Here is a 27,765-nt window from a genome sequence, read left to right on the forward strand (position 1 = left end):
GACGGCAAAACAAGAATGGCGGCTGGCGAAGCAAGCCGAACGCGATTTTTTTCCTTCTCGTGAGTACGTTATGTGCATTGAAACAGTTTCTTCCGTATCAGTAATGAATAATATCATTAATAACGTAGCCATGTTCACTTTGAGAGGACAGAAACAGAGATGGGCATGCTTAGCTGCCAGTAACATAGAAACGCATGGCGGACATGCTGCGGAAACTGCGGCATTTGTCTTCACTACTATCCTAATATGGCACGTTTCCGCCAAGGGTGGGCGAATATCTTAGCTGTGTTACAAGAATCGGCGTATCAGTGTAAATGTGGCTACTATGGTTGCTGCTCGTGATTTGTTGCGTGCCCACGAGTGCAGACAAGAAGAATCGAAAGGCGCCTTTGTTGTTTTTGTTGTTGTTGACCACAACCATTATAAAGCCTACACTTAATAAAGGCAAGTTTGGTTGTAGCTTTTTTTTGTCATGGAAGTGCGGAAAAGTGATAAAAGGAATGAAATGGGGCATCTGCTTAAGAATGTTTGGTGTGTGCAGACCGCTTGGTTTGTCTTGAAGAGTCATTCACGTAGCATTCGGCAGATGGTAAGCGCAATCATTATTAGTTAGACTCGGCACACGACATATCGCTGCGGCAAGTTCGGGGTGCGATCATTACACAGGAAACATTTAAAATCTAATTTTGACGACAAAATTCAGGGGTGCGATCATTAGGCAAGTGCGATCATTATACAAGTAAATATGGTATTTTGTGTATCTCACTCATATTATCCTGCTGCCAATATTGTTATTAGTTTTATGCACTAACAGGAGGTCCCCTTACAGCTTCGTGCTCTGGGACCTCCTTCTGAATCTTCACTTATAGAACACATTTTGTAACTGAATAAAGTATTCTGATTCTGAAAGAAAAAGATTAGTTTACATTTAGTATGACCAGTGTCTTCACAGGAAGAGCCAGCAAGCTGCCATAACAACACTAGCATGTACACCCGCCTCTCTAACATGAACAAAAAAACAAGAGGCGCCAATGTAAACCCCTTGTGTAGACAACATCAGCATGTACAGTGCTCACGGATTGAAATAGGACACGGAGCATTTAGTACAACCCTACATATGTGCAAAGTACGCGAGAGCACAATGTCATGTCGCTAGGAATTTGGTCACCAAAGGTGACGAGGGCTCCGATGTAAGTGTACGCGCCAGAATTACGTCGATGTGACACGAACTGCAGCCGGTTGAAGCGAAAGTATGCGCATTACTTAGCCCTAAATTGACGCGTTTCATTCCGTGAGCACTGTACACAGCTCTAACAAATGAAGTACTTAAGTTAAGCCTGGCTACAATGAACACCTTTGTAGCACTAAATATGTTCACAATATCAGAAGTTCCACTATAATTCAACTGTACCCTCAAAACTGCCAATAAAGAACTGAACAAGGTACAGAAGAGATGCTTCATATCCAAAAATGACGCACACTGTGCTTACTGGCAGAAATAGATGACCAAAGCATGGTTAAGTAGTGTTGACCCAGCAATGGCACTTAAAGGGGTGTCAACGTGTTGGACATGGTCTTAAGTGAAGCCCCTGGCTGAAGGCCTCCACGTCCGTAATTTGTTGTGCCACTTGAAAATTGCTTCATCGGTGATGTTCTCCAAAACATCTACACCAATGTTAGCCACGATAGCCTTCCAGTGTCTCACAGTCAGCATGGCCTATATTTACCGCCTGTGTCCACAAAACTGAGCTGATGTACCATCTTTGCAGACAATCTCCAAGTAGAAGCAAATGCCAGCTTTCTGAAAGCAGCTTATTCCTGAAAGCTTTCGGAAGAAAATGTCCTTGGGGCTCATAAACCCCTCACGTCCCGATGCTCACATATACGTCTTGAAGGTCACAAACCATTTCAAGAATGCTTCTTCAACACCTTTATATGTGGCCTGATTTAGCCGCTTCCAAGAACTGCAGCCACCATTTTTCACTTACAGTCATCCTTATCCTCCCTTTCTCCTTCAGTATGGTCAAGCTCAAACTTTGACAATCCATATTTTTTTTTTTGTGCGAATTCCTGAAGGCAACCTGCACAGCCACGATTGCTTGTGACACACAACTGCGTTGGCAGCGCATCTACAAGCCATAAATTAAAAAACTAAAGTCAATCAAAGCACTGCACTGATTGGCTGCATTGTATGTAATGTAACATAGGGGCTCAGTGCAGTTGCATCCCTTCCCCTATCTCGTTAAGGCACAATCGTGCCACGGTTCCTTCCATTTATTGTAACTGAACTAAGCAGGTTACCAGGTCGTTATAAGAGGTCAGCTCTCTCATAGGCTCCTCACAAAACTTTTCGGTTTTGGTAAACTGTTCGTAGAGGATGAAAGTTCACTTTAAATGGTATCGTTTTATGTGGGCTCGACTATAAGTGGAAAGCCTGCAAGCCAATATGATGAAGGCAGCAAACAAGCTTTCCACAAAGCCTAGTTTTATAGCAAAGAGCAGTCTTTCAGGAAACATTCAATTAGCTATGGAGCTGTGAAAACTACTGTAGTCAGTAGCTACTGGCCTCTTCTGCACCACACCTCCTCACAAAGTTCTGCTTCTGCCAAGTGTCACAAAGCATGCGCGATCAGCAGTCTGGAGAGGGGGCTGGTGTCACCTGCTTCGCCCATGTATGACATGATGAGACATGCAGTCAGCAGCGGTGCTACCATCGCTCTCACGTGCATTGCAAGTCATTTTCGAAGCGGTTTCATAGCACAGTCAGCAGCAGCAATCTTATAACCAGCAGCAGCAATTGACCAAGATAGCTTTTCACTGTTTCAAATGTTACTATCACAAACAGAACAAAGAGCTACCGAATTTTTTTTAAATTGAGCACAGGAGGAGGAGGAGGAAGGGATGGATACTAGTAGTACTGGGGTTATATTCTTGACTGGTCACTTTTGAGGATAGTACGTACTTCCCTTTCCGCACGATGTAACATCTAACACACCGCTTCACTGGGAGTGACAGATGTCTTGAGGATAAATTCTATAACAATGCTACGTGAAAACACTGACTAGATGTGAGCAGTTTTACGCAAATCCACTTCTGCTGGCTTGGTCACTCAACGTGTCTGTATCTGAATGTGTCTCAACTCGATGTGTATCTGGAACTGGTTGTAAGGGCAAAACTTCTAGAGGATAGGAAAATAATGCCGCACAATGAAGCTCACAAGGTGCAATAAACTTGTTTTAAGCTTCCTTCTGATATACTGCATTTTAAACTCCTGGTTTACAACACACAGTGAAAAATACAGCAGCGGCATATCACAAAGGGCCAGTATAATGCATACCTCCAGAGTGTCCAAGTACTGAAGTACAAAATGCCACACTTGGGAAGCTGTGTCCATCAGCAAAAACTGAAAGCCCTCCATTGTTATCAAAGGGGAGCTTCCTTCGCCTTCTTCCCTGCATTTACATGAGCCACTCATATATTATGGGTGGAGACAGAGCAAGGAAACTGAGGAACTAGCAACACCTATACAAATCTCTCTTTTGCATTAAAGTATATGTGAATCACAATGATTGTTTCTTTAATATTGCAACACACTTTACACTAGCATGCATATAGATCACATTAGAACTTGTTATTATTACAAGGGGTACTGATATTTATCACAATTCGCAGATTTCAGATACTCTAAGGTATAAGCAAGGACTGCACTGCTACTCAGGCTGAACCATCCATTCAACCTACATAACTGTACTCATTACGCAATAGCAATTGCCAAAATTGTGTTTTGAAAATAAAACCGCCTGAATTGCTTCACTGAAAATCTACAACTACTAGATGAATCAACTACTCTTGGAATCGATGTGCAATGGTTCCCAATTTATGTTAAATACAATGGTGGAGATTTCAAGCCTATTTTACTACTCAGTAAGTCTAAATTGTTGGACCTATCTTGTGGACCAAATATTTGGACCTATCTGCAGCCATATCAATTAGTCCATATAAAGAATGTGCAATGTCATACAATATTTCAGCCACTATTACATAAATATTTCATGAAGAAAGTTCAGGAGTTCATGAAAGTCTATGCATGCCATTTTTCTGTGACATAGATAATTCTATCTGAAACTGTAGAGCTGCATGCCTGTGCACAGTGTCCCTACAGAATAAAGTCTGTGAATTTTTTAACAAACAATCAACATCTTCAGTAATGAAGAAATTGTTAGTAATATTCACCAAACTTACGTATTTTTTGGCTTCAACTGCAGTATTTTTCTAATTTTAAGGCTTGCAGGTATGAGGCTAGTTTAGTGACCTAGCGCCACCAGGGAATTACAAGGTGGTCATTTCTCAGATATTTATTAAGAGGGATACAAAAATATTTCCATTCAAAGCTACTGTTACAAGAGATTAAGCAGATACAATGAAAAAATATGACAGATGGCTTACGATTTCATGAGTCCAGCATGGAGGAGTATTCGTACTGCATCTGCACTTATGCCTTCTGTTGTATGACAACCCACCATGAAATGAAGGACACACTGCAGCAGAGACAAAGGTGCAGTATGAAGTTACGTAAACTGAGAGCAATGTGCACAATTATTTAACACAAAAGCAACAAAACCTGCAGAAGATCTACACCTTTGCCACCGCTAGCCTGCAACTTATTTACAGAGCAATTATCTTCATTAAAGGGACACTAAAGAGAAAAAAATTATTTGAGCTATATTAGTAAATGAACTTTCGATGATACTGAGAAATCCACTCTTGCCGCAAGAAGAGGCCTGCTAAGCCAGAAAAGGTGCAATAACGGATGGCAAAGCCACATTGAAGTTCCTGCATGAGCTCCCCACGACATCACACATTTTGACAGCATTTGCACCCGCCGCGGTAGCCCAGTAGCGACGGCGTTGCATTGCTGATCTGGAGGTCCCTGGTTTGATCCCAGCAGCAGCATTTCAATGGGGGCAAAATTCAGAAACACTTGTGTACTCAGATTTAGCTGCACGTTAAGGTAACCCGGGTAGTCAAAATTAATCCGGAGTCCCTCAATAAGGCATGCTTCATAATCAGATTGCAGTTTTAACCCATAACACCCAGAATTTTTTTTAACATTGCTTGCTTAAGCTTGAGCGTAGTTTACTTATATTCGTAAGGGCGTATTACAATGTATTCTTAAAGAGCCAAAGACTGAATTAAGCAAGTTTCAAGAACTTTTACTGAGCTACAACAGCCCAAATATCAAAAGATATATTGAGATCAATGATGTGGAGCAGGGGTTTCAGAGCTACAAACAAAAATGAAACTTTTGCTTCCTTTTCTCTAATAGTAATCAACCTCTCACCGTGAAATCAACAAAGAGTTCTGAATGAATACATTATTAGTGTTAACTGATTTAGTGTTTCTCTTTAGGGTCCCTTTAAAGTCAAATTCACCCGTTCAATGGGGAAATTCTTTCAGTCACAAATGGAGCAACCATAGCAGGGGCACAAGAGAAAAAGAACAAAATGGCAAAGCAAATGACAGCCAATAAAATGTGCAGGCCCACAAGATACAGTAAGCTGTATTTGACAGCACCTACATTTCAACACAATGTAGATTCTTATTTTTTTCTATGTAAAAATGTTTAAACATAAGCACCTCCCATCGTTCAGCAGCATATTGGTCTAGGAAGGCTGCGTCTCTTCCATGCTTGTCCTTTTCAAGTACACTGTAAACAGCCCATGGTTTTCCACTGTAAAACAAGCAACAAAAATGACATAAGTGTGCATGCGTCAAAGGCACATAGACTGCACTAGTGAAGCTAAACAGCAACACTAAATAAGTTTATACTGGCAAACTTTCTTTCAAAATTCTATTTCCACTTACATGTTAGGCGAAGGCTGATTAATAATGAAGCAAATAAAGGCCAAACTTCACTTTGATAAATTTTATGTCCAAATTGAAGCACCGGTACATCAGTATGAAGTCACGGACTTCAAAGTATTTTTTTGAATTGGGTTGCTTCAGCACAGGAAAAGTACTCAGAACCTGCCTCTGCAGTTGCACCTGTGGTACCACCAGAATGCAATGAAATCCTTGTTAATTACTAACAATTAAATAGTCCCGAGTAGATGCTGTCAAAATCCATGACTTCACTGGTAGCTGCTGCAAGAACTTCAATGTGAAGCCAACATACGGCCTTTTATTTTGCACATTTTCTAGCTTACCAAGGCTCCCCTCTAAGCAAGGTTGACCCTTTCAGCATACAAGAAATGCACTTTGGCAATCTGCCTTTAATTAATATTTCCCTCCAATGCCACTAACCGTGGTCCTGACAATGATTACTTGGTAGCTCTAAGCAATGCCTTGGACACGTAACACCAGTGCCGGTGACGGCATATCTATACAGTGCTCAGCGATTCAAATGCGATGATCCGACCGCATGGCAGCCGGCAGTTTTTGGTGCCACTGGTGAGCACTGGGGGGCCAAATGTAGTCAAAGTGTGCCACAAAGGCTCTCACCTTTATTGTACACCACAATGCATAAGGTCAGTGTCCCCAGCACCAAATGGCAGTGCAAAAAGCGCCAGCAGTCATGCACTCCGAGTATGGCATTTGAATCACTGTGCACTGTACATGCAGAGCAATGCATAAAATTTGGTTCCAACCTGTGCACATGCAAGACCACACGAAAACATGCATTATGTCACCTTGTTTCTGAGGCCACTATGTGCTGCTACATTAAAGGGCCCCTCACCAGGTCTGGCCATTTTGAACTGACAAGCACAGCGCACACAATGCGCATTCACAATCGTGTCTGCTAAGAATTGCATTGCTATGTGACGCAGAAAGAGCAGAAATTTCAAACTAAACACCGTTTGCCTTTCTCCTCATAGGTGATGTGCTCCAAGATGGGGGGATGACATACATCAGCAAGTGTGCCTACGTACACGTACTGACCCTTTCCGCAGAGTAGTCTGTTCTTGAGAAATGAGACTGCGCTTTCGGCGGAGCGGCGCACATTGCCTCAGCGAAAGTGCACGAATACGAAACCATATACTCCGTAACAGCGTCTGCCCTGTTTCTGTGCGACCACCTCTTGAAAATGCAACTGGGTTGTCGGAAATGCTGTCGGAACAGCTGTCGGAAATGCAACTGAAGACGTGTGCTATGGTTGGCAGCAAAAATAGTAACTGGCACATTAAGGAATGGAATGAATTTGTGTAACCAAGTTCATGGACCACTGCTACATACGGACAGCCTGTGTTGCCAGCTCTCGTCAATGCATGACTATCCTCATGAATAAAAATATTTCACTCATCCGCAAGGGTTGTTTCACTAACCTCCAAAAAAAAGAATTCCACCCCAGAATGTTGGCAAGAATGAGTACCGCTCGTTAAACAATGACAAAGGAAATTTCGAAATACATCCAAACTCGCATGCAAACTTACGCACACTCTATCGCCAACATATCAAAAATATGTGAATGGGCACACACTTGAATCAATGTGCCAAAGCATGGGTGACAGCGACTATACCGTCAGCACATTAATCGTCGAAGCTGAATGTTTCGTGACGGTCCAGAGGAGTAAGCAAGTTACTAGTGATAATTAATACATCTTTGCTACAAGCTATTACAAAGTACAGAACAGTTACGTGCCAAGCCTTGTGTGTAACAAGAACAAATCTATTGCAACTCAGCCCACCTTTGTGCGATCAGGCAGGAAATAATCAGATAGTGACCGCACCGACGAACTTCACTGAGTCAGAAACGTGAGAAGCCGCTGCTTCAACGCATTTGCCAAATAAAGAATGAAGAGCAAAACACACTGATCCTGATTCAGTTCATAAGCGGAAACTTTGGATAACTTGGAATACATATTTAGCCTCTCTTGGAACAAGCACTATATACGCTGCTCATGCCATTTGAACAAACCTTAATGAGCTCCAAATGCGCTTTTACATGTCCTCTGAAGCTGTGGCCAAAGCTTTATGTCGTCCACCCTGTCAGCGTCTACGATATCTCCCCAAACAGAGGTTTCCTGAGCCGCACTGGGCATCAGATACATCCATGGTAAACACAGAGGCAATGGAGGCAGCTGAAGCAAGCAATGGATGCATCACCACGTGATCAAACATGGCAGTGCCCACGGGGTCGCAGCGAAGAGGGTCAATATGCTGTGACATCGCTCATAGCTCGTGACACTTCGACAAATCGCTCATGACACTTCGAGAATCATTCAAGGCAACATCTGTTATTTGTGTAATCTGTTGCTTCAACAGATGAATTAAAGCTTAGAGAAATAATAAAACACATAAACCAAATGTTTGCATGTTTTTGTTTTACTTCCCACCGCAGCAAGAGAGATGCATTTCCATTTCATCTGCTTGTTCCCATCTCATGCCATCGCACGAGCTGAGAGCCAAACTATATCATTTTCTACCGTGTTCCAGCACTCGATCATGCTCTATGATCCACTTGCATCTGCCTCAGTGTTCCTGTGGCACTGACTTATACCACTAGTCAGGTGTTCTCGTGCACAGCGCGCAAAATCACGCGCTACGCTAAACAAGACAAACACAACAGGTTGCGCGCGCGACCATCAGAGGAAGTGTTGCGCAGGCAAAAAAGCAAGGAGAAAAAATATGAAGACTGGGCCCATGACGTATGCGTGACACGATCATCTAGCTCCGGTATGGGACAACGCAAGAAAGGGATTTTGCTTGCGGAGGCTAGACAGGGCAAGCGAAGAGAGTGTCCTTGTCAGCGGTGACACTGACTTTCTGAAATCATGGGTTCGTGACACTGAAATAGTTCTATCTCGGCTATTAATGAACCAATTTAAAAATTCTTGAGGCAGAACGCTCCTGAGAGGGCACATAACTTCCTGCATATAACAAAAATTTGCTATTTGGCCTGGTGAGGGGCCCTTTTAAGGCATGGTTACCAGTCATACAAATCTTAAGATCAACTTAGCAGTTTTAGACATTAGTTAACTATAAGTGATCCATAACATCATCAGTATCTATAAAGAAAAAAAATGTTGACAACTTGAACATTTCATGTCAGACTACTTCAATAACTATGTCATAACTTACAACAGAAGATTAATCCAAGTTTATTTACAAAAAGGACGTTTCTCAGGCTATCACCAGTGGAGAGTGCATGACAAATTATTTACTACTGATGAAGGGATGTAGAAATGTTGATATATAAGTACTTACAGAAAGGGCTGTGTATGAAATAGACACACATTTGAACTGAGTGAAACTACAGCAAAACACCTCGAAATCCATGTAGGTCTTCAACAGTGGGTAAAACAGAGAAAATACAGGCTCAGTTCAGGTTCAAGCTACTTCAACTTTGTTCTGGTTCATTGTGTCAAACCGGTTGACGAGCCGGACCAGCGCAGTGATTCTGAGCCTCAGCATCCCACGGTGTCATGAGACATGGTGCACGTAGACTATTAAACTAGTTTCTTGTGCACAAGTTTCTTATCTGGAAAATTTACTGAATGATGTTGCTGGCAAACGGAAGACAACACAACTTTTACGTAGTTTCCAGCATGGAAATTTAATGTTACATAGCTACAGCAAAAAGATATGTTTCCTCTAGCTGCAACTCAAAACGCCTCACTTTACATATTTACCTCCTGACACCAGACTTTTGCATCTCAATTTGAACAGATACATATGAAGGAGAGTAACAAATATAGCGAATATGTGTTACAAGCTCAATGTAGAACCATCCTCTGTATTGCGTGCATACACTACCGCCCTTAATCATGTCTGTTCCAATATAACTAATAGTCGAACCTCGATATATCGAACACGCATATATAGATATATCGCATATATCGAACACTTTCTATATCGCCTGGAAAATCACATGCATTTTTTATTTTTTATTTCAAACGGGGTCAGTCGTAAAATGGATATATCGAACTCCGCCACCCCAGACCACGTGCGCTCCGTTGGCAGACAGACAACGGAGCACGTGGTCAAAAGCTCACCAACGGTGAGCTTTTCTGCAACACCCTCAAAGATAGCGGTGGCACGATGGGCATTCCCGACTACTGTGATTGCGCCAAGGGCACCATTTGAATGTGGCAGCATATGCATGCACTGGCTTGGCTAGTTCAACAACATCAACGACGCACTGCATTTACCACACTGACTCCACCTCAGTGCCGCTGGATGGATGGATGTTACGAGCGTCCCCTTTGAAATTGGGCGGTGAGTTGCGCCACCAAGCTCTTGCTATTACACTGCCTAATGTCCTACCTAGGCTAAAAAAGAAAAAAAACAGAAGATGAATTCCCATAACCTAATTTTCTGACCCCCTATTGTGAACTTCTGCTCTGCGCCTGCCTCGCCTCGCGAAGACTGGTGGTTTGCATCCACAAAAGCATGCAACAGCGCACGCTCACTGGGCTTACTCATAGACACCTTGGCAGACGCCACTTTAAACTTTGCTACTGACGGCATTTCAAAATGCTTCGATTGAGGGACTTGGAGATCGCAACAGAAGTAGCGGCCAAACGAAGACACTGCCAAGGTTGAGCCCGCAAGCGCTAATGCTGCCCCGTTCCAGACTTCAACTGAGGCTGTTGCTTTGGCTCTTCTATGCCGCTACTGCAGCGCAATAGCCGGCCAATCACTCGTGGATCGTTTAGACAATGTTGAGGACACCATGTTTAAGCACGCGGCTGCCAATAAGAAGCAGGCTACGCTGCTGCAGTACTTTCAACCAAATAAATAAATACTTTGTGCGAAGCTTCAAATGCGTATTACCTGCGCCACGATTGGAGCGCAATCGGGGATCGTTGTTCGGTTGCGCTGCGCGCGTTTGGCCTAGGCCACCCTGACTGTACGTGGCTGACGAAGTCGGTGCTGCCTAGGCTAATTGTGTGCGGCGCAATCGACCACACGCTCATGGCTGACGAAGTCGGCACGGCATAGGCCAATTGCACGTGGCGCAACCAAACGCGCACTCCAAACAACAAACCCCGAATGCGCCCTTGGTTCATTGATTGACTTGCAGAAGTTTTTATGCATGTTTTAGGTGATTTTATATATTTAATTCTGGCTACACCGAATTATTTTGCGATCACCGCAGTGTTCGATATATCGAGGTTCGACTGTATATCTAATAAGTGTATGAAATTAGGTACGTAGATGTAAAATAAAAAATCCAGTTGTGATGTGTAAATAAATGCCTGCTTTGGTATTTGCATAATTTAATTGCTATTGCCAAAACACTGTAGGTAATAATAAGATGGCTTCATGGTGAAATCGACAAGTTAAACAACGAATTAAATCCTGAACTAATAACAGCAACTATATGTGTGGACAGAAGAAAAATCAGGCAAAATATTTTTGCACAAAGAAGGACATCTCTCACTTAATGTGCACTGCAATGTCTATGAAACAATAAAAAACTGTGCAGCACAACCATCATGGGGCAAAACTGAAGGGACCTTGCTATAGAAAATCGAAAGAAAAAATTTTGAATTAAGTTCTTGTGTTTTACGTGCTAAAACCCCGATATGATTATGAGGCACAGCATAGTGGGGGACTCCGGATTAATTACAACCACCTGAGGTTGTTTAACGGGCACGCAATGCATGGTACACAGGCGTTTTTGCATTTCGTGCCCATCTAAATGTGGTCACCATGGCCGAGATTTGATCCCATGCCTTCGAGCTTAGCATCACATCGCTAAAGCCACTACACCACCACAGCGGGTCTCTAAAAAAAAAAGGAAAAGAAAAGAAACAAGAACAACACTGCACATCTATCACACGTTCGAGAGAGTACTCATTCCTTGATGACATTATGCGAGCGCCATGTGAGCACTTCCTCATAAACAAAACAGGAAGTTGCTTTAATTTTAGATACAGAGAGCCTCGAAAAACGCGATGCTGTTTTATACCTCGAATGGCACCACCAAAAATGCCCTGCTCACTCCTTATTATCTACTCACCATGAATTTCGATTATGTTAGTGTGCTGAAGGCGAGCAGTATAATACTGTCACGTTGTAGTGACGATGAAGAAAACAGTCCCAGAACAGCAAATGACGAAACTAACCTTTTATTGGGGGAACCTGTGCCCACAAAAGCAAGTTACACTCAAAGCACAGCAGTAGCAGCGAAGATAGTCAGCGATCGCCGAAATCTATCTGCGGGGCAAGCGCGTCAGCTTTCATACATGAGTCATTGAAGGTTCCAGAATAATCGCTGGTGCCCGCATGTCTTTGAGAAAAGTACTACACAATTCACATTGTGCATACAATCAGATTACACAAGGTTCAGTGACAACAGACAACGGAGAGAACCGTCGATAACATTCGAGAAAACTTTCTACACATGCAGGCACGTCCTGCGCTGAGCGATAATGCTTAACCTTTGTTAGCCAGTGAAAAAGCAGTCACCCGAGAAAGATAAACAAGTACACATGTCAATATGCAAGCCAGACTATTTTCTTTGCGTTCATAAAAAAAAATTTTCTGCATAATTGCAGCTACCATACATGCACTTGAAGTGGTCCGGTCCGCTCCAGTCATAACATATTTGTACTTGGCTTTTTGGGATAGTGACATGTGTTAGCGTGATCGACCAGTCCTCTCGTTGGCTTGCTACGTTCCCTCCTCAAGCTCACCTTTCTTCTGCTCTGCATACCTCGTGGCGCATGTGCTCTTATTTTCTCCTAATTAGCGCAGTCAGCTTTCCTACATATTTATGGCTGCTGTTTAAGTTGCCTAAGTTAACGGCTGAACCATAATGTTGCAACACAATAGGCAGACCTTCGAAAGCCCTTGAACGTTTCTTCCCAGCTAATACGACAGAGTTTGTGACTACAAGCATCTTGTACTAGGAGCCCACAATTTTGGGCATAATGCGCAACATCTTCTGCGTACAAACTGCCTTGCAAGTCATGCTACAAATGGGACAGGCTCAACTGTGAAACAAAAGCTGTTTTGTTTAGAATGCCTTCCTCTGCTCCATAAGACCGAAAATGCTTGAACTGTTTTGTTCCGGACAGGTAACCGTCATTATATTTTTCGGTTCAGGTTCAGTTCAGGTTCAGGCACATATCAAGAATACCAGTTTAGGTGTGGGTTTAGTTCAGGCCAATGTTTCAGTTCAGCACCCTGGTTTTAAAGACATGCACTAATAGCCATGTAGATTTTCAGAGCCTAACAAAAGTGCTTACCCTCCAAGGAGTGCTATCTGGATGTTCTTTCTAAACACTGCACTTAACGACCAGCCTGGAAGTCCACCAGGAAGGCTGGAGTCTGTCCAAATGTGCAGTGCAGTGAGTGCCTCAAGTGCCTCCAAATGGTCTCTGCACAATTTCAAACAGAGTGGAATGACTAAATCAATGGGGGGGAAGAACAAGGAAAACTGAATACTTCAAATTATAAATCAAAGGAAGACACTTGATCTACATCGCGACGTAGGCAATCACATACTTTCAAGGCCAATGTTATGGTGGCTAGAGGAGTAGGTGTGCCGACCGACTCATCTCGAGCGTAGTTCACCACTTCTCCATATCACGTCGCAAAAATGGTGCTACGTTTGTAGAACAGTAGAAATGTGCTGAAGAGCCCGCATCTGGCACTTCTGGCAGACGGTGCGCAGTAAATAAAGCAGGCAGAGGGGGTAATTGTCATCAGTGGCCGTCAAGTTTGTGCAGTGATAGGTTACAGATGTCTGTTTTGTAATTCCGTGTTTAGAAGTTCCTGAAAGATTTGGAAGCATGCACGACAAAAATGTGAGTGGCAAGGTTAGTGGAAGCTCATCTCCGAGGACGACTCACCGGAGATCACCTCAATTAATGGCGATATTTCTGCTTCAAAGAAGATCAACATGTATACTTATTTCTTCACTCTTAACTATAGGTCAGGGGGCCTAAACCAGCATTGTTCTCGGCTCCAACAAGAGCAAAAGTGGACATCAGCTCTGTAGCAGATGACACTTTTACCAACAGTTCCTCATGCGCGACTTCACCTAGGTAGTTAATGAAGAGATGTTTACCAAAGATGCAATGATATAGTGCTTCCACTCATCTCTGTAGTATGAAGCCCGAGAAAAGAAGAGAGAAACATTATTTGGGACTATGTTCACAAAATCACCGCAAATTCATGCTCGGAGAGGACACAAGATACTGCAAATGAAGCTACCTGTGCAAATTGCAACGACTTCCAAGATTTCTGTGCTGGCGCTTGCAGAGCTTGGCAGCACGTGCATTCTTGCCTCATGCTCACATAATCCGGCAGCGGCAGGTTCTAGGGCTACCGTATCTTCTGATGATCCAAATTAGACTACTATCATGCTCAATAATGTTCGATTGGAGGCGCTTGTGTTTCTATGCAAGGAACAGACAGCTGCACCATAACTCTGCAGGAAAGGTAAATTCACTTGTCAAAATATGCAAAATGTTGCCTTCTACGGCATCAAATATAGTAAACAATTTTGCACAAAGGTTTAAAAGAGGCGAACAACATCTACACTTAATTATATGGGAGCAATAGGTTTGGCTAGCTACAAGTGCAACATCCTTGATCCAAACGGTTCTTACCCGCTGTGATGGCTAAGTGGTTATTACTGTGCTGCTAAGGAAGAGGTTGTGAGTTCAATAACCTTCCGTGACAGACACATTTTGATGGGGTCAGAATGCAAAACCATCGTGTATTAAGGTTAGGTGCATGTTAAAGAACTTTGGGGCGGTCTCTTATAGCCTGTGTGGTACTTGCTTCTGAACATTAAACCTCATAATTTATTTATTCAAAAAATACTTGGCTGTGCCGAATCGATGAAAAAAAAAAACTATGAACCAGTTCCCAGCATAAAATTTCAAAATAACACTACATTTCTTCAAAACCGCTTAATCTTTAGTACTATTTAGGTTCTTGCATAGAAGCTAGAAAAATCATTCCAGCACTTCGTATATTTAAGTGATAGCAAAATTCCCCATGCAGGATTTGCTTGCACTGCTCAGAATGGTATTTGAAGCGTACATCATGGCTGAAAACACTGGCACAGATAACCTCCAACACACTCTGTCTGCAGTGCATACAGATGACGACCCATGCAGGAGCACCGTTCTACTGACAGCAGCGCCATTCTTGCGTCATGATGCAGAGAAGTGCTGAGCTACGCTCGGTCGGCACATGACCTACTAAACTCCAGACCTGCACAGATCTCCCTGCTCCAGCACCCCTGGTCTAGCCCATCCCTTTTGCCACTAGGGACAGAACACACAAGCAGACGCGAGTTATAACCTGTTCACTGTCGTCTGCTTCTGTGATTTGCTCCAGCTCTCGTGCCACTATTTCAGCATGTCTTTAACCGTCTGTTTAGGTGATCGATCGATGATGAAAAATGCCGTTTGTCACATCGTACGTACATAATTATGCAGGCCCCCAACCACAATACAAAAAGCCCTTGGCAAGTTATGCAAGTGGCTTTATCAGTACGTTTGTTATGATATGATAATATTTGGAGGTTAAATGTAGCTGGCAGTGCGTAGCAGGTGATCAGTTTCTCATAGTATGCTGTACAGATAATTGCAACAAGTTTTGAGTGGAACAGTCGGTAATTCACAACGACGAGTGACTGCGGTGCACTTGTTTGTTCCTGCTATCCATATCTCGTCTGTTTCCGCACTGTAGTCGCTTTCTTTATGGAGAATAGCTTCTTCACTTATGATCGCGATCATGGTTGAATGTAACAAAAGCATTGATTCTGCGTGATGCATCATCCACCATCTTAAACAGCTTAGATTCAGTTTCATAAAAGCTTCACAATGCATATTTGGTGGGCCAAACAAACACGTAATTAATCACTTCATCTGTTAATTATTTTTCTTGTGAGGAGCAGCGCCAAATTTCCGCATAATTTGTTTACTGTTTTACACATTATTACATAGCACTACATTGAGTACACTTAAACAATTTTGACATACTAGTTGTTGTCTTCACAAGAAATTGTCACATATGCTAGCAGTCTGCCACAGCAGAAGAGCAGGTGCGCACATGCCACCCAGCCGCCCAGCTGCCCGCCGAGTAGTAGACGAACATGTCATAAGAGTGCCACCTAAGGCCACTGGTTGAATGAGAGTGGGTGCAAGTGGCTCCCATAGAAGCCAGATATCTGTGCAGGTCTGGAGTTCCAGCAGGTCGTGGGTTAGCACACCTACTCCTCTAGCTGCCATACCAATATGAAAGCACAGGCTGACTGACACAACTGGCTCTAGCCAACAGTTTGTTGGGCATGTTGGTGATGCATAAGTCATACAGCATTGGAACACGATGGACGGGACAGTGCAGTGTGTCTGCTCCCATCCATCTCGCGTCCAACAGGTATAGTGTGTATAATAAAAAATTGGCTGAGGTTTAACTCTTGTAAACCCAGTTACCACGAGCGAAAGGTCTGTTTACCTTGGTTTTGCAAAGACTATGCACACAGTGTTTCATTAAAGTGAGGACACAGTCTTTCACACACATTACACACGCTGCCGAACGGGTTGTCCATGAAGTCGCGGTAAAACCAGGCCGTTGCAGTCGAGCTTGCCGCCAGCCAAAGGGTGTGGTTCGTCAAACATTCATTGTGGCTGCTGTTGCTTATATCTACGGCTTTGTCTCCTTCTCCTTGTTGTTGTTCGCATTGCTGAACGACGGCAGCGGTTGCCGTAGCTTCGATCTTCGGATGCTTCTGCGCTTGGTAAGCTTCTCTATAACGTGCTAATCTGGCCTCCCTTTGCTCCGGTGTTTCTTCAGCAGGCAACTTTGCCTTTGCTTGAGATTTCACAGCCTACCGTCTAGCTATATCTACTGGATTATTGAATTCAGCCTGTCACTTGCACTGAAGCGCACGCACAGACGGCCCAACCGGCCCGCCATCCATGGCAATACTGTGCGACCAAACGCCAGTGAAGCTGCCATTAAACCCTCGCCTAGTCACGTGGTACCGCAGCAGCGAGGCTCTCTAGGTGGCATTGCAAGGCTCTGAGTGAGCGCAGCTGCAACACCTCTACGCAGCGGATCCCGTGGCATGACGCGACACCTGCCACACTTGCACTCCGGCGGCTCAACGTCACCGCCACACTATGAATGACCTTGCTAGACATGGCGTAGCAGAGTTTTCATTCTAAAACAGCTGAAGTTCAGAAATCTGGCAAGCGTCACGAATGCTTGGTGAATGCAGCTGCTTCAGCATGCTAGGATACAGCAATTCAGTTTCCCTTATAACAACGACATGAATTATACTTCCTATAAACTCAGCAATGCCAAATGCCTTTATTCATGCAAGGCGGGAAAACGACAGAAGTCTCCCATTCTCGCTATTGGCAAGTTCTGTCGCCAATAGGTGGCATGCAAGGCGACGCAATATGGTGCCCACAGAGCATATAGGAACCCCTGAGCACATGTGCATGTCAGCTCATATTTGGCTTAGCACTTCAAGACGGCTCTACCTTTTTCACAATCACTGTCGCTAAGTGACATCATGCACAACATAGACACCTCAGAAAAGTGAATACGGTGCATCGCTGAAGGGGAAGAAGTCATGAACGCCAAGTGCATTATTTCTTGTGCCGTGAAGGCCTACAGCGCATCGTCTGTCACTGTGCAAGGGCTTTGCCTGCAGAAATCACGTCTGGCAGAAGCCACACAGGCTGGAGTTTATGACCGAGAAGGTTCTATCAAGGTACGTTAACTTGTTTTTTTACTTTTTCTTCATGCTAATTGCGATGGCCCACAAAGCCTACCTTTCGCGCAATGCTGTTTCGCGACAATGAGCAATTTTACTGCTCTGTGGTGTTCTGGAGCTACTTTGACATATTGAGTTGTTATGAGCAGATACTAATATCCTATAATTAGAGAAGGATATCTCCAAGGTTATCCAAACTGTGATTTTTCAGACATCTTTTATGTACATCAATATGCTAGCGCATGCAGATGTAAGGAGAGCCAAGCCAGTTGTTTTATTTTTCGCTGGTGAAGTTCTATTATTGTTCGAGTGACGAGGAGTCATGACAGACACTTTTTGCACTCCCATCGCGAATTCAGTGTCTGTGTTATAAGTTCTACCAATCTTGTTTTCAGGACCACTGTAGCTGCAAAGCATGGCTGCACATTGACGCATGGGGTGCAGCCCAGAACATAAACGTATGCGTTTCTGGCGAGACAAGACAACGGCAACCACACTGGAGTCTGCTGCAGGTGAAGCATGGTCTAATACTTACTATGCCCGCCCAAACAGACCTAATGTACCATTTCTCTCGAGCTGCGACAAAGTGCTACAAACATGTCAGTTTTTACCTTAAATGTTCATGTATTGTTGCACTGGCCACAAGTGCGCAGCTCAAGCTTGGCTGCGCGGCGGAGCACGGGGTGCAGCGAGAACGAAAACATTAGTTTCTAACGAAACAAGACACCGCGGCAACCACACACTACCAGTTGATTCAGGCGAAACCTGAGCAAATACTTCCAACGCTCACCCACGAACTACATATACTTGGGATCAAAGCCACTGTTGTTTGCGCTGCTACAATACACTGTCACAAGCTTTATTTTTCTAACGCATCGATTCTCCATAGACAAACAAATAAAAGAATTCACATAAGCAAAGAACTTTCGTTTTCTTAACTACATGGCTCCAGAGGAAGTCACTGTCGATGAAATGCGCATTGGACACTTTTATCGGTGGTGTGACCCGCTTGCCAATTCGCAACAACCCTTCCTTCTTCTATGCCGCATCTTTGGGGAACGAGTGGAGCTTCACTTCACTTGCCACAGCTGTTGGTGCATTGCAGCACGCAGCGCATGCGATTGCTTTTGAATTTCACCTTGCACAAACGATGCATAAAAACAGATAATCAAGCTTACTGGCCGCCACGACGAAAGCAAGCAAATGTGCTACCCCCGCGCCGCCAGCAGTTAGTTCGCTACTCATTGAAAAAAAATCACCGATGGCCGCTGGGTGGCGTGACAGTCTACGGAACTTGTGAATACGTTGTGACAACACGCTAACCAATTAGCAGTCATAACATACTTTAATTTGGCGATGCAAGGGTATTTACTCATGCTAAAGTAATCCATGCAAGTGGTACTTACTTGACATATTTTTGTTCATTCCAAGATGAAACTACAGCTTGCGGTACAGGCTGTTCAACAAACAGCAATCGCATAATATAATGACGTGATATGATTGGCAGCTCTCTGTAACGAGAGCACATAATTAGAGCACATCATTCAGCAGGACACAATCGCTATGACAACTATACCGAAAAACGGCCAAGCATGTCGCTGGATGAGTGTAGAGCTTGTCCAGCGTAGCCGGCGAAAGCGTTTTCAGGTACGCGTGCAAATCTCTGCACTTCAAGCCGGCTGACGTTAAACTCATCACGATCACGTTCTGAAAAGTCCTATAGTCAGCTAACTCTATGCATAATTGCGACTAGAATGCACTACCTGCGACCGAACACGACACGGCTGGCTCTCAACACTCACGTACGCACGCTTTATCGAAGTGAACGGTAGCATTGTCGCATTGTGGAAGGGAGAAAAGGCGCACCGGAAAGCATCGAACACCGCTTGACTTGGCTTTCATTGCGTTCATGCAAGTGGATGTTCAAAACTGCTGGAGCGGATGCTCCCGTAGCTTCCCACCACAACACATGAAGCCAATGTCCGCTTACAGATTAAATGATTTAGCTCTTTATTCTATGCGCTAGGCTAATTATAAAATAAAAGTTGGTTGTTTCCAACGAAAATAGTAACTTCTGAATATTGATGATTTTCTCTCAAACACAATATATATGCCGGTATTTCACACTTTCACAGTAAAACCAGTACTACAGAGATGCACGTAAATAAATATGTGTCTGGTAAAAATAAGCCATGTTTAACGAAGGAGGTTAATGAACTCGTGGGCAGTGCGCGAAAAGCGCTTCCTCGCCATTTTTATTGTTTATTTATAGTTTTACCGTGCCTCTCCTGTGCGGCTTCACCTTTCACCTCCGGGACATCGTTTTCACTCTAGTAGGTGGGTTTTTTTTTTTTTTCTTTTTCCTTTAAGAGGAAGCTCACAGAGAAACTCTATAAGGAAGCTTTAGCTCGGGCCCGACCAACTCCGACGCGGCCTATTCAAGTACATGTAAAACGCAAAAACAGTTTTCTGAGATAACCCCTGGGCCGATTTTAATAGAATTTGTTGCATTTGAGAGAAAAAGTTAAATTATAGTGACTGTTAGAAGCGGAATTTCGATTTAGGGCTGAATGTTGTTAAAAATATTTTCAAAAATTTGGAAGTTTGAAAAGAAAATAGAAGCACGAAGTTTACAAATTCATAGCTCTGCATCGAGAACAGATACCGCGGTTCTGTAAACGGCATCCATTAGATCACTGAAAGTGGACAAATTCTATATGTCATTTTATATCTTACGTGAATTTGTTACGTTGTTTACAAGGGTTCTGCAGAAGCTGTATAAATTTTTTGAGGTTCATGTGTGACATATCAATTTTGTGCGCTTTAGATGCACTATTAGATGCAATTCACAGTATAGTATTATCATTTTTCGTTCACAAAACTTGTCTTCAGAGAAGCCACTAAACGAAGCAGGGCACTCAAAGTCTTGACAATGCAGTCTACGTTGACGATGAAATCGACAAAAGAGACGATGTCCTGACAGAAGAAGGTAAGTTCTGTGTAAGTTTGGCACAAGCATTTCCCGAAACAACGAAGCACGCTCGTTGCATAAAAGCAGGCATCAAGGATAATGCTTCCAAGAAGTTCGTTGACCCGTAGCAACGCCCGTAGTAATAAGCACACAGTAGCAATGCAGCCATATGCAGAGTTGTAAACTAGCGGTTTCGTTTTTGGATAATTTTATATTTTTGCCAATTTCTAATAAAAAATTTACGACCTAAATCAAAAATTTTAAACCAACAGTCACCAGATTTTTATATTTTCTTTTAAATGCAACAAACTTCGTCAAGTTTGGTGCAGTGATTGCCGAGAAAAACGAATTCTGCGTTTACGTTTACCCGAGCTTCCTCTTAACCTCCTTGGCAGAGTCGCTCGATTTCGACGCAGTAGACAGCGCCATCGTCAGCAACAGCATTTGAGGAGGTAAGTTGGTTCTTTATAGTATGTGGAGGGTGGTACTTGATTTTCGAACTCTGTGGTTTCGACGGTTTCGATGTTGTAACGTCTGTTGCTGTGCTTTATGGTTAATTCGGGAATAAGCTGCTATGAACGTAATATCTGCCATACTGTGGACATTCAGCAGCTTGACCGATGGCTGCATTGCTGCTGTGTGCTTATTTCTACGGGCCAACGAACTTCTTGGAAGCATTATCCTTGATGCCTGCTTCTATGCAACGAGCGTGCTTCGTTGTTTCGGGAAATGCTTGTGCCAAGCTTACACAGAACTTACCTTCTTCTGTCAGGACATCGTCTCTTTTGTCGATTTCATCATCAACGTAACCGACGCAATAGTCCATGGCAGTGTAGACTGCATTGTCAGGACTTTATGTGCCCTGCTTCGTTTAGTGGCTTTTCTGAAGACAAGTTTTGTGAACGGATACAACGGAGTGGTCTCAACAGCATCCGAAGTTGTGTCGTCATGCCACAGTTTCGTGGCACTTCTGCTGAATTCAGTAGTACTGTTGTTGCAAATTTTGCCGTACATTGCAGTTCAGGTTGGGCATTATGCGCTCTACGTTGTATCTGAGATCGCAAGGTTCATTTTGACCTGTGTTATGGCGGCAGTTGGCTCCGTAGTGAGTGCGACCGTCACTACGGCTTGTGTGCTGTCGCAGTTTCTCTTCGGTCAGCCGGGAGACGTGTACACCGGATTAGTAATCCTACTGCTGACAGCGATCATCTTGAAGATTGCTGTTCGTGCAAGAGCTCATCGAACCGTGTGGAGACGTGCCTTGCGTCTTGTCAACACCATCACATATTGGAAGCCACAGCGGCGGCGGCAGTCCAGCGGAATGAGAGAAAGTCCATCGCCTCCTCCATTTACGATGACTTTGCGACGAACCACTGCACTACGCAGGGACAGAATGAATCGCCTCGAGCAAGAACTTGAACAGGAACGAGAAAAACAGCTCTGCGTTGTGTGCCTAAATGAGGCACGTTCTGTCATCCTTCTGCCTTGTCGTCATTTTGCCCTGTGTACCCAGTGCCTTGGAACACTGTTTCAGCAGCAGCAACAGACATGTCCGATGTGTCGACATACTATTTATGAAGCAATTCCTGTGTATGCTTAAACATTTTCAAGAGCTGACTCATTTCTTTGCAAGTACTAGAGGTTTCAGGAAACCTTTCTTTTTCTTTTTTGTGTTGTTTTTATGCCTTTTGTTATGTGTTTGTGTTTTGTTATTCCTTTTGTGTTGCATCAAGGTTTCAGAGCATGAACACATTTTGTGTACTGTGGTGCATACCCTACAATGTAAATAGCAAGAGGAACACTATCATGTTTGACATATACATACTTTTTGTGCCTTTGTGCGAGGACATTTAGCATTGACAGTGTTTCATCTGTATTGAAATTCCTGTGATTTACCTTATGTAAGACTGTGGAGGGTACGTTCAGTCGGCCACTGTGTGACTAGGATACAGCAGAACCCTGTTCTAGAAGCTGAGCAGGTTTCGCTAGTACTGAATGAAACTTTTGTTAATTAGCTTGTCCATAAATGGCATGAACGTAGCTTAACCAGTATGGGTTAGTTTTGTTGACCCATGCTGGTAAACTGGGCACCATGGGAGTATGCGCAGCAGACTCCATGAGCTACCAGTGATGATTCAGTTAAACATTGACCGGAAAAATGCTGCAGTGCATCATTTGTCTGTATAGCCAATGCCAATAGCTGTGTTATCAAACATTCTTTGTTTGCTCCAATTGGGTACATTTCTGTTGCTTGTGTTTATGCAATGGGCTGTCTTGCTTTGGCTGTTAACTGCCTTGCGTCCAATTCTAAAGTAATATTTTCGAATAGAAAGCAGGAAATGTAAGTGCATAGAGTGTTTCATTCAGTAAAAGTGGAGCATTACTGTTCATGACTTATTTATAGTGTTTTATAAAGGGGGGGGGGGACTGACAACTGATCAGTGTGTGTTACGAGATTATGAGGGAAATGAAAATAATGTACTTTATTTACATTAATAGAATCAAGACAGGATATGAGCCATTTAAGGTATGATTATCATTTTAAATTGGCACATTAATGTAAAACTGCTTTCTTAACAACACACTGCTGTGAAACTGATAAAACATTAGAGCCTCCTGCATGATCACAAATTGGTGTTAGTAACTTAGCTGTCATTAAATGCACCGCACTGTTTGTTTAAAAGTGTTTGTTATATTTTATATGCATTTGTAATATCAGTATGTACTGCAATGTAAAGAAAAAAAGTTTATGTTTACAATTGACGCTGTCTGTCATGGCAAAGACTGGAACAGCAGCATCTCTCATTGCATGGCAATGTGCAAAATTGGTTTTGTATGTGTGAGTTAGCAAGTCCTCCTCATTGTATTGTTATCTCCCAGTGAGATACAGAATGCCCATAATTTACCCGCTATGGTTACTTAGTGGCTTTGGCATTGCACAGCTAAGCATGAGGTCAGGGAGTAGCAAGTGCATGTATATATTATTACAAATAATTCAGCAGTTCTGAAGGCATAAGTACAAAAGGATCATCAATGTAAAAAAATATATATTCTTGCAGCTGCACTTGGCTCCTGGCACAATTTATGTCAAGATTTTGATAGAAGCCTGAGGACCTTGATGGGAAAAGCCATAAAAAGGATGCCAACTACAGAAAAAAATGAAACAAGGTCATGTTGGCTTCCCTGACTTGTCAGCTCCCATCAGGGTAGCCAAAACATGTGTATTTCATTTTTTTGTGGGGTCAGGGTCTTTTTTACTTATTGCCAGAGTACAATTGGCATCACACTTGCTTCTCTGTTTCCATCATAGGACTACACGTTCATGACTTCAAACATAAAGATTATTAATAAATATGTGCCAGGGTGTTTCCCACCCAGCTGCTTGTAGGGTTGGTCACTCAGGATGGCAAACATTCCACTACATTTTGAAAATAGCCACCGTATAAAGATTAGTTGTCAGCCCCATTAAGCAAATGAAGCATAATGTTTTTTGTTGTTGAACTGAGGGACACTTGATCTCTGCTGTGATGAGCAAAGTATTATTTTGGCATACAAAGAGTATTGCATTGAAAATCACTGCCATTTTAAGGAAATCTGTATATTGACCATGCAAGAGTGCATAGGCTTCAATAAAGTGTCTGTGCCAAAAAGTGAGCCCCACTTTTCATGCACATTGTTCATGCAGGACTACATGCACTAAAGCTTTATATGTCCATTGTAGCAAGTTTTTTTTTTATATATATATACTGTACCTGACAATTTTTTTAAATTATATTTTATTAGGTTGTCTCGAAAACACTTTACCTGCCATGATGGCCTAGTTGCTTTGGTGTCGCGCTGCTAAACCCGAGGGCACAAAATTAAATCTCGGCCACTGTGGCCACATTTTGATGTGGGCGAAATGCAAAAACACCTGTGTACCGTGTGTTGGGTGCAGATTAAAGAGCCCCAGGTGATCAAAATTAATACAGAGTCCCCCGCTACAGCATGGCTGATAATCATGGTGGTTTTGACATGCAAAGTCCCAGAATTTAATTTTTTAGAACATCTTAAGTGCATTGGTTTTTGTTTTTAATTCATTTTGGCACAGAAGCATTTCATCAATGTGTATTCCACTAACTTCCTGTGCAATATCTATAATGGCATCAACACAATTGCTGCTACACATTTACATTAATAAGCAAGGTTTAGAGGGAATAAATTGCTAACAGTTGTTTCCCAGTCACATGGCAGTTTACATTGCCAGTGTCTTGGTTCATTTACCCAAAATTTCGCTGACCATTTGTACTGGCCATTTAGTTAGGTAATTTGCACCTTCATAGCTTTCACTGTTCATGATGTTTGATCTTGTGTTTGGTCTTCTTTTGAATAGGGAAGTGCTTCATGGTTAGGTCTCTTTTAGTTTACTGCTAGCATATATCAAAATTATGGTATGCTTAGTACAGGTTCCCTGAATAGGCTCAAAAGGTTTCTATATTCAATATCTTTCTCAAAAGCTTTCTGCAGTCACTTTGTTTGATTCCCAAATCAAATACAGATACAGTTTGGAGATTGTTAGGACTGTGTTTTAGGGAGGGAGGGCAAGAAGAGTTGTCAAATTGTGCACTTGCTTTTTAATAATGGGTTAAGCTATAAATTAAAATTGTCATACAGCTGATCACTGTAGTTACAAAGAAAATTATGGTGTGTGAGGAGAGTCAGTGTAAGGCAAACTGCCATAGTGAAGTTTGTATCAAGTGGCATGTGTATGTGTGCAGACCAAAAATTTTTGTTGAAAAGTTGTGTATAAAGACTTCGTGCAAACTTTGTGGTGGTGTTCTGCATATAGAACTATATTATCTTGAATAAACTCCATATGTTGAATATTTCTTAAATGCCTTGCATGTGAAAAAGCTGCAGGAATGACATCCCACAAGAATTTATTGAAAGCTTTAGTGGATTATCAACGGATCTATAAAGAGCAAGAAGTTTGCCTTGCAGTTTTTGTATGGTTTTACTTTTGCTAGTATGCTGCACTGCATTGCCATGAACGGCGATGCTCGGTCCACTGTCGCTTAACCATGCTCTGACTTTCACTGCGACAAGCACTTCAGTTCTTGGAAACCAGGTTTCTCAAACGTACATAATGTAATATCTGACGTAAGAGTTCTGTGGAAACTCGCAAGGTGGAGAGAAGAAATTAATAAAGGGAAAATGAGACATCCACCCCTGTTCTGCGCCAACTGATTCCAACTAGTGCCCGCGAATTTCCTGATTTCATCGCTCCACCTAGTCTTCTGCCATCCTCGACTGCATTTCCCTTCTCTTGGTACCCATTTTGTAACCCTAATGGTCCAACTGTTATCTAACCTGCACATTACATGACCTCCCAGCTCCATTTTTTTCTCTTAATGTCATTTGGAATGTCGGCTATACCCGTTTGCTCTTTGATCCAAACCGCTCTCTTTCTGTCTCTTAATGTTCTGCCTAGCATTCTTCGTTGCATTGCTCTTTGCACAGTCTCAAGCACTTGGTCTCAAGCTTCTTTGTCAATCTCCAAGTCTCTTCTCCATATGTCAGCACCAGTAAAATGCACTGATTGTATATTTTCCTTTTCAATGATAACGGTAAGCTTCCAGTCAGGAGCTGGCAATGTCTGCCCTATGCGATACAACCCAATTTTATTCTTCTATGAATTTCCTTCTCATGGTCAGGGTTCCCTGTGATTAGTTGACCTAGATAAACACACTCCTGCACAGACTCTAGAGACTGACCACTAATCCTGAACTCTTGTTTCCTTACCAATGTGTTCATCATTATCTTTGTCTTCTGCATATTAATTTTCAACCCCACTCTTACGCTCTCTCTGTTAAGGTCATCAATCATTTGTTATAACTCATGTGCAGTGTTGCTGAATACAACAGTGTCATCGGAAAACAAGTTTTACTGAGATATTCGCTGTCGATCCTTACTCCTAAGCCTTCCCAATTTAATAGCTTGAATACTTCTTCCAAGCATGCAGTGCATAGCATTGCAGAGAGTGCGTCTCCCTGTCTCACCCATTTTTTTATAGGTATCTTCCTACTTCCCTTGCGTAGAATTAAGGTAGCTGTGGAATCTCTGTAGATATCTTCTAAGGTATTTATGCAAGCCTTCTGTACTCCTTGATTACGTAATGCCTCCATTACTGCTGGTATCTCTACTAAATCAAATGCCTTTCGTAATCTTATGAAAGCCAGATAGAGAGGCCTATTATACTCTGCAGATTTCTTGACTGCCTGATTAATGATATAGATGTGATCCATTGTAGAGTATCCCTTCCTGAAGCCAGCCTGTTCCCTTGGTTGACTAAAGTCCAGCATTGCCCTTATTCTGTTGGAGATTATTTTAGTGAATATTCTATGTAATACTGGGACAAAGCTAATGGGCCTATAATTTTTCTATTCTTTAACGTCCCCCTTCTTGTGGATTAGTATAAAGTTTGCATTCTTCCAGTTTTCTCGGACCATTGCAGTCGATAGACACTTTGTATATAGAGCCGCCAGTTTTGCAACCATTATGTCTCCTCCATCTTTGATTAAATTGACTGTTATTCCATCTCCTCCTGCCGCTCTTCCTTGTTTCATGTCTTGCAAGGCCCCTCTGGCCTCATCGCTAGTTATAGGAGGAGATTCTGTATCCTGTTCATTACTGTTTCTAATGGAGGTATCCTGACTCCTCTGGGTACTGTACAGGTCAGCATAGAATTATTCCGCTGCGTTTACTATACCTTCAAGATTGCTGATGATATTACCCTGCTTATCTTTCAGTGCATAAATCTTTGTTTGCCCTGTGCCAAGTTTCCTTATAGCTGATTTTAGGCTGCGTCCATTCTTTATGGCTTCTTCAGTCTTTCTCGCGTTATGGTTTCAAATATCACTTATTTTTGCCTTATTGATCAGTTTTGACAGTTCTGCAAATTCTATCTTATCTCTCGAGTTGGACACTTTCATTCTTTGTCATTTCTTTATTAGGTCCTTTGTTACTTGGGAGAGCTTGCCTGCTGTTTGCCTTGGTGCCTTGCCTCCCACTCCAATTGCTGCCTCTGAAGCCAGCCTAGTTACGGTTTCATTCATTCCCT

General features: G+C 42.7%; 2 protein-coding genes across 3 annotated transcripts in view; one reads left to right on the forward strand and one right to left on the reverse strand.

Annotated features, from left to right (window-relative positions):
* The window catches only part of mrn (general transcription factor IIH subunit 4 marionette), a 49,873-nt gene extending 30,298 nt beyond the window's left edge, over nt 1-19,575 (reverse strand). The window contains exons 1-6 of one of the 2 annotated variants that reach the window (XM_050191404.3): nt 19,272-19,559; nt 19,102-19,206; nt 13,197-13,328; nt 5,638-5,731; nt 4,447-4,538; nt 3,338-3,452 (exon numbers count right to left, since the gene is read on the reverse strand). In XM_050191404.3, coding sequence (XP_050047361.1) covers nt 3,338-3,452; nt 4,447-4,538; nt 5,638-5,731; nt 13,197-13,328; nt 19,102-19,206; nt 19,272-19,390 — 657 coding nt within the window. In that variant the 5' untranslated portion in view covers nt 19,391-19,559. Of the gene's footprint in view, nt 1-3,337; nt 3,453-4,446; nt 4,539-5,637; nt 5,732-13,196; nt 13,329-19,101; nt 19,207-19,271 lie in introns of both variants that reach the window. The other variant, XM_055062031.2, reaches the window with a different exon arrangement.
* A 148-nt stretch (nt 19,576-19,723) lies between these two features.
* On the forward strand, nt 19,724-25,540 carry LOC126544168 (uncharacterized). Its single transcript, XM_055062032.2, has 2 exons — nt 19,724-20,032; nt 21,062-25,540. The coding sequence occupies exon 2, from the start codon at nt 21,241-21,243 to the stop codon at nt 22,264-22,266; it is 1,026 nt and encodes a 341-aa protein (XP_054918007.1). The 5' UTR covers nt 19,724-20,032; nt 21,062-21,240; the 3' UTR covers nt 22,267-25,540.
* Nucleotides 25,541-27,765: the final 2,225 nt, after the last annotated feature.

Source organism: Dermacentor andersoni, chromosome 1 (assembly GCF_023375885.2).
Source record: "Dermacentor andersoni chromosome 1, qqDerAnde1_hic_scaffold, whole genome shotgun sequence".
NCBI classification, from domain to species: Eukaryota; Metazoa; Arthropoda; class Arachnida; order Ixodida; family Ixodidae; genus Dermacentor; species Dermacentor andersoni.

What these genes read in the sequence shown, in the direction of transcription:
- LOC126544168 (XM_055062032.2), top strand. Translation starts at nt 21,241, where the DNA reads ATGAACGTAATATCTGCCATACTGTGGACATTCAGCAGCTTGACCGAT.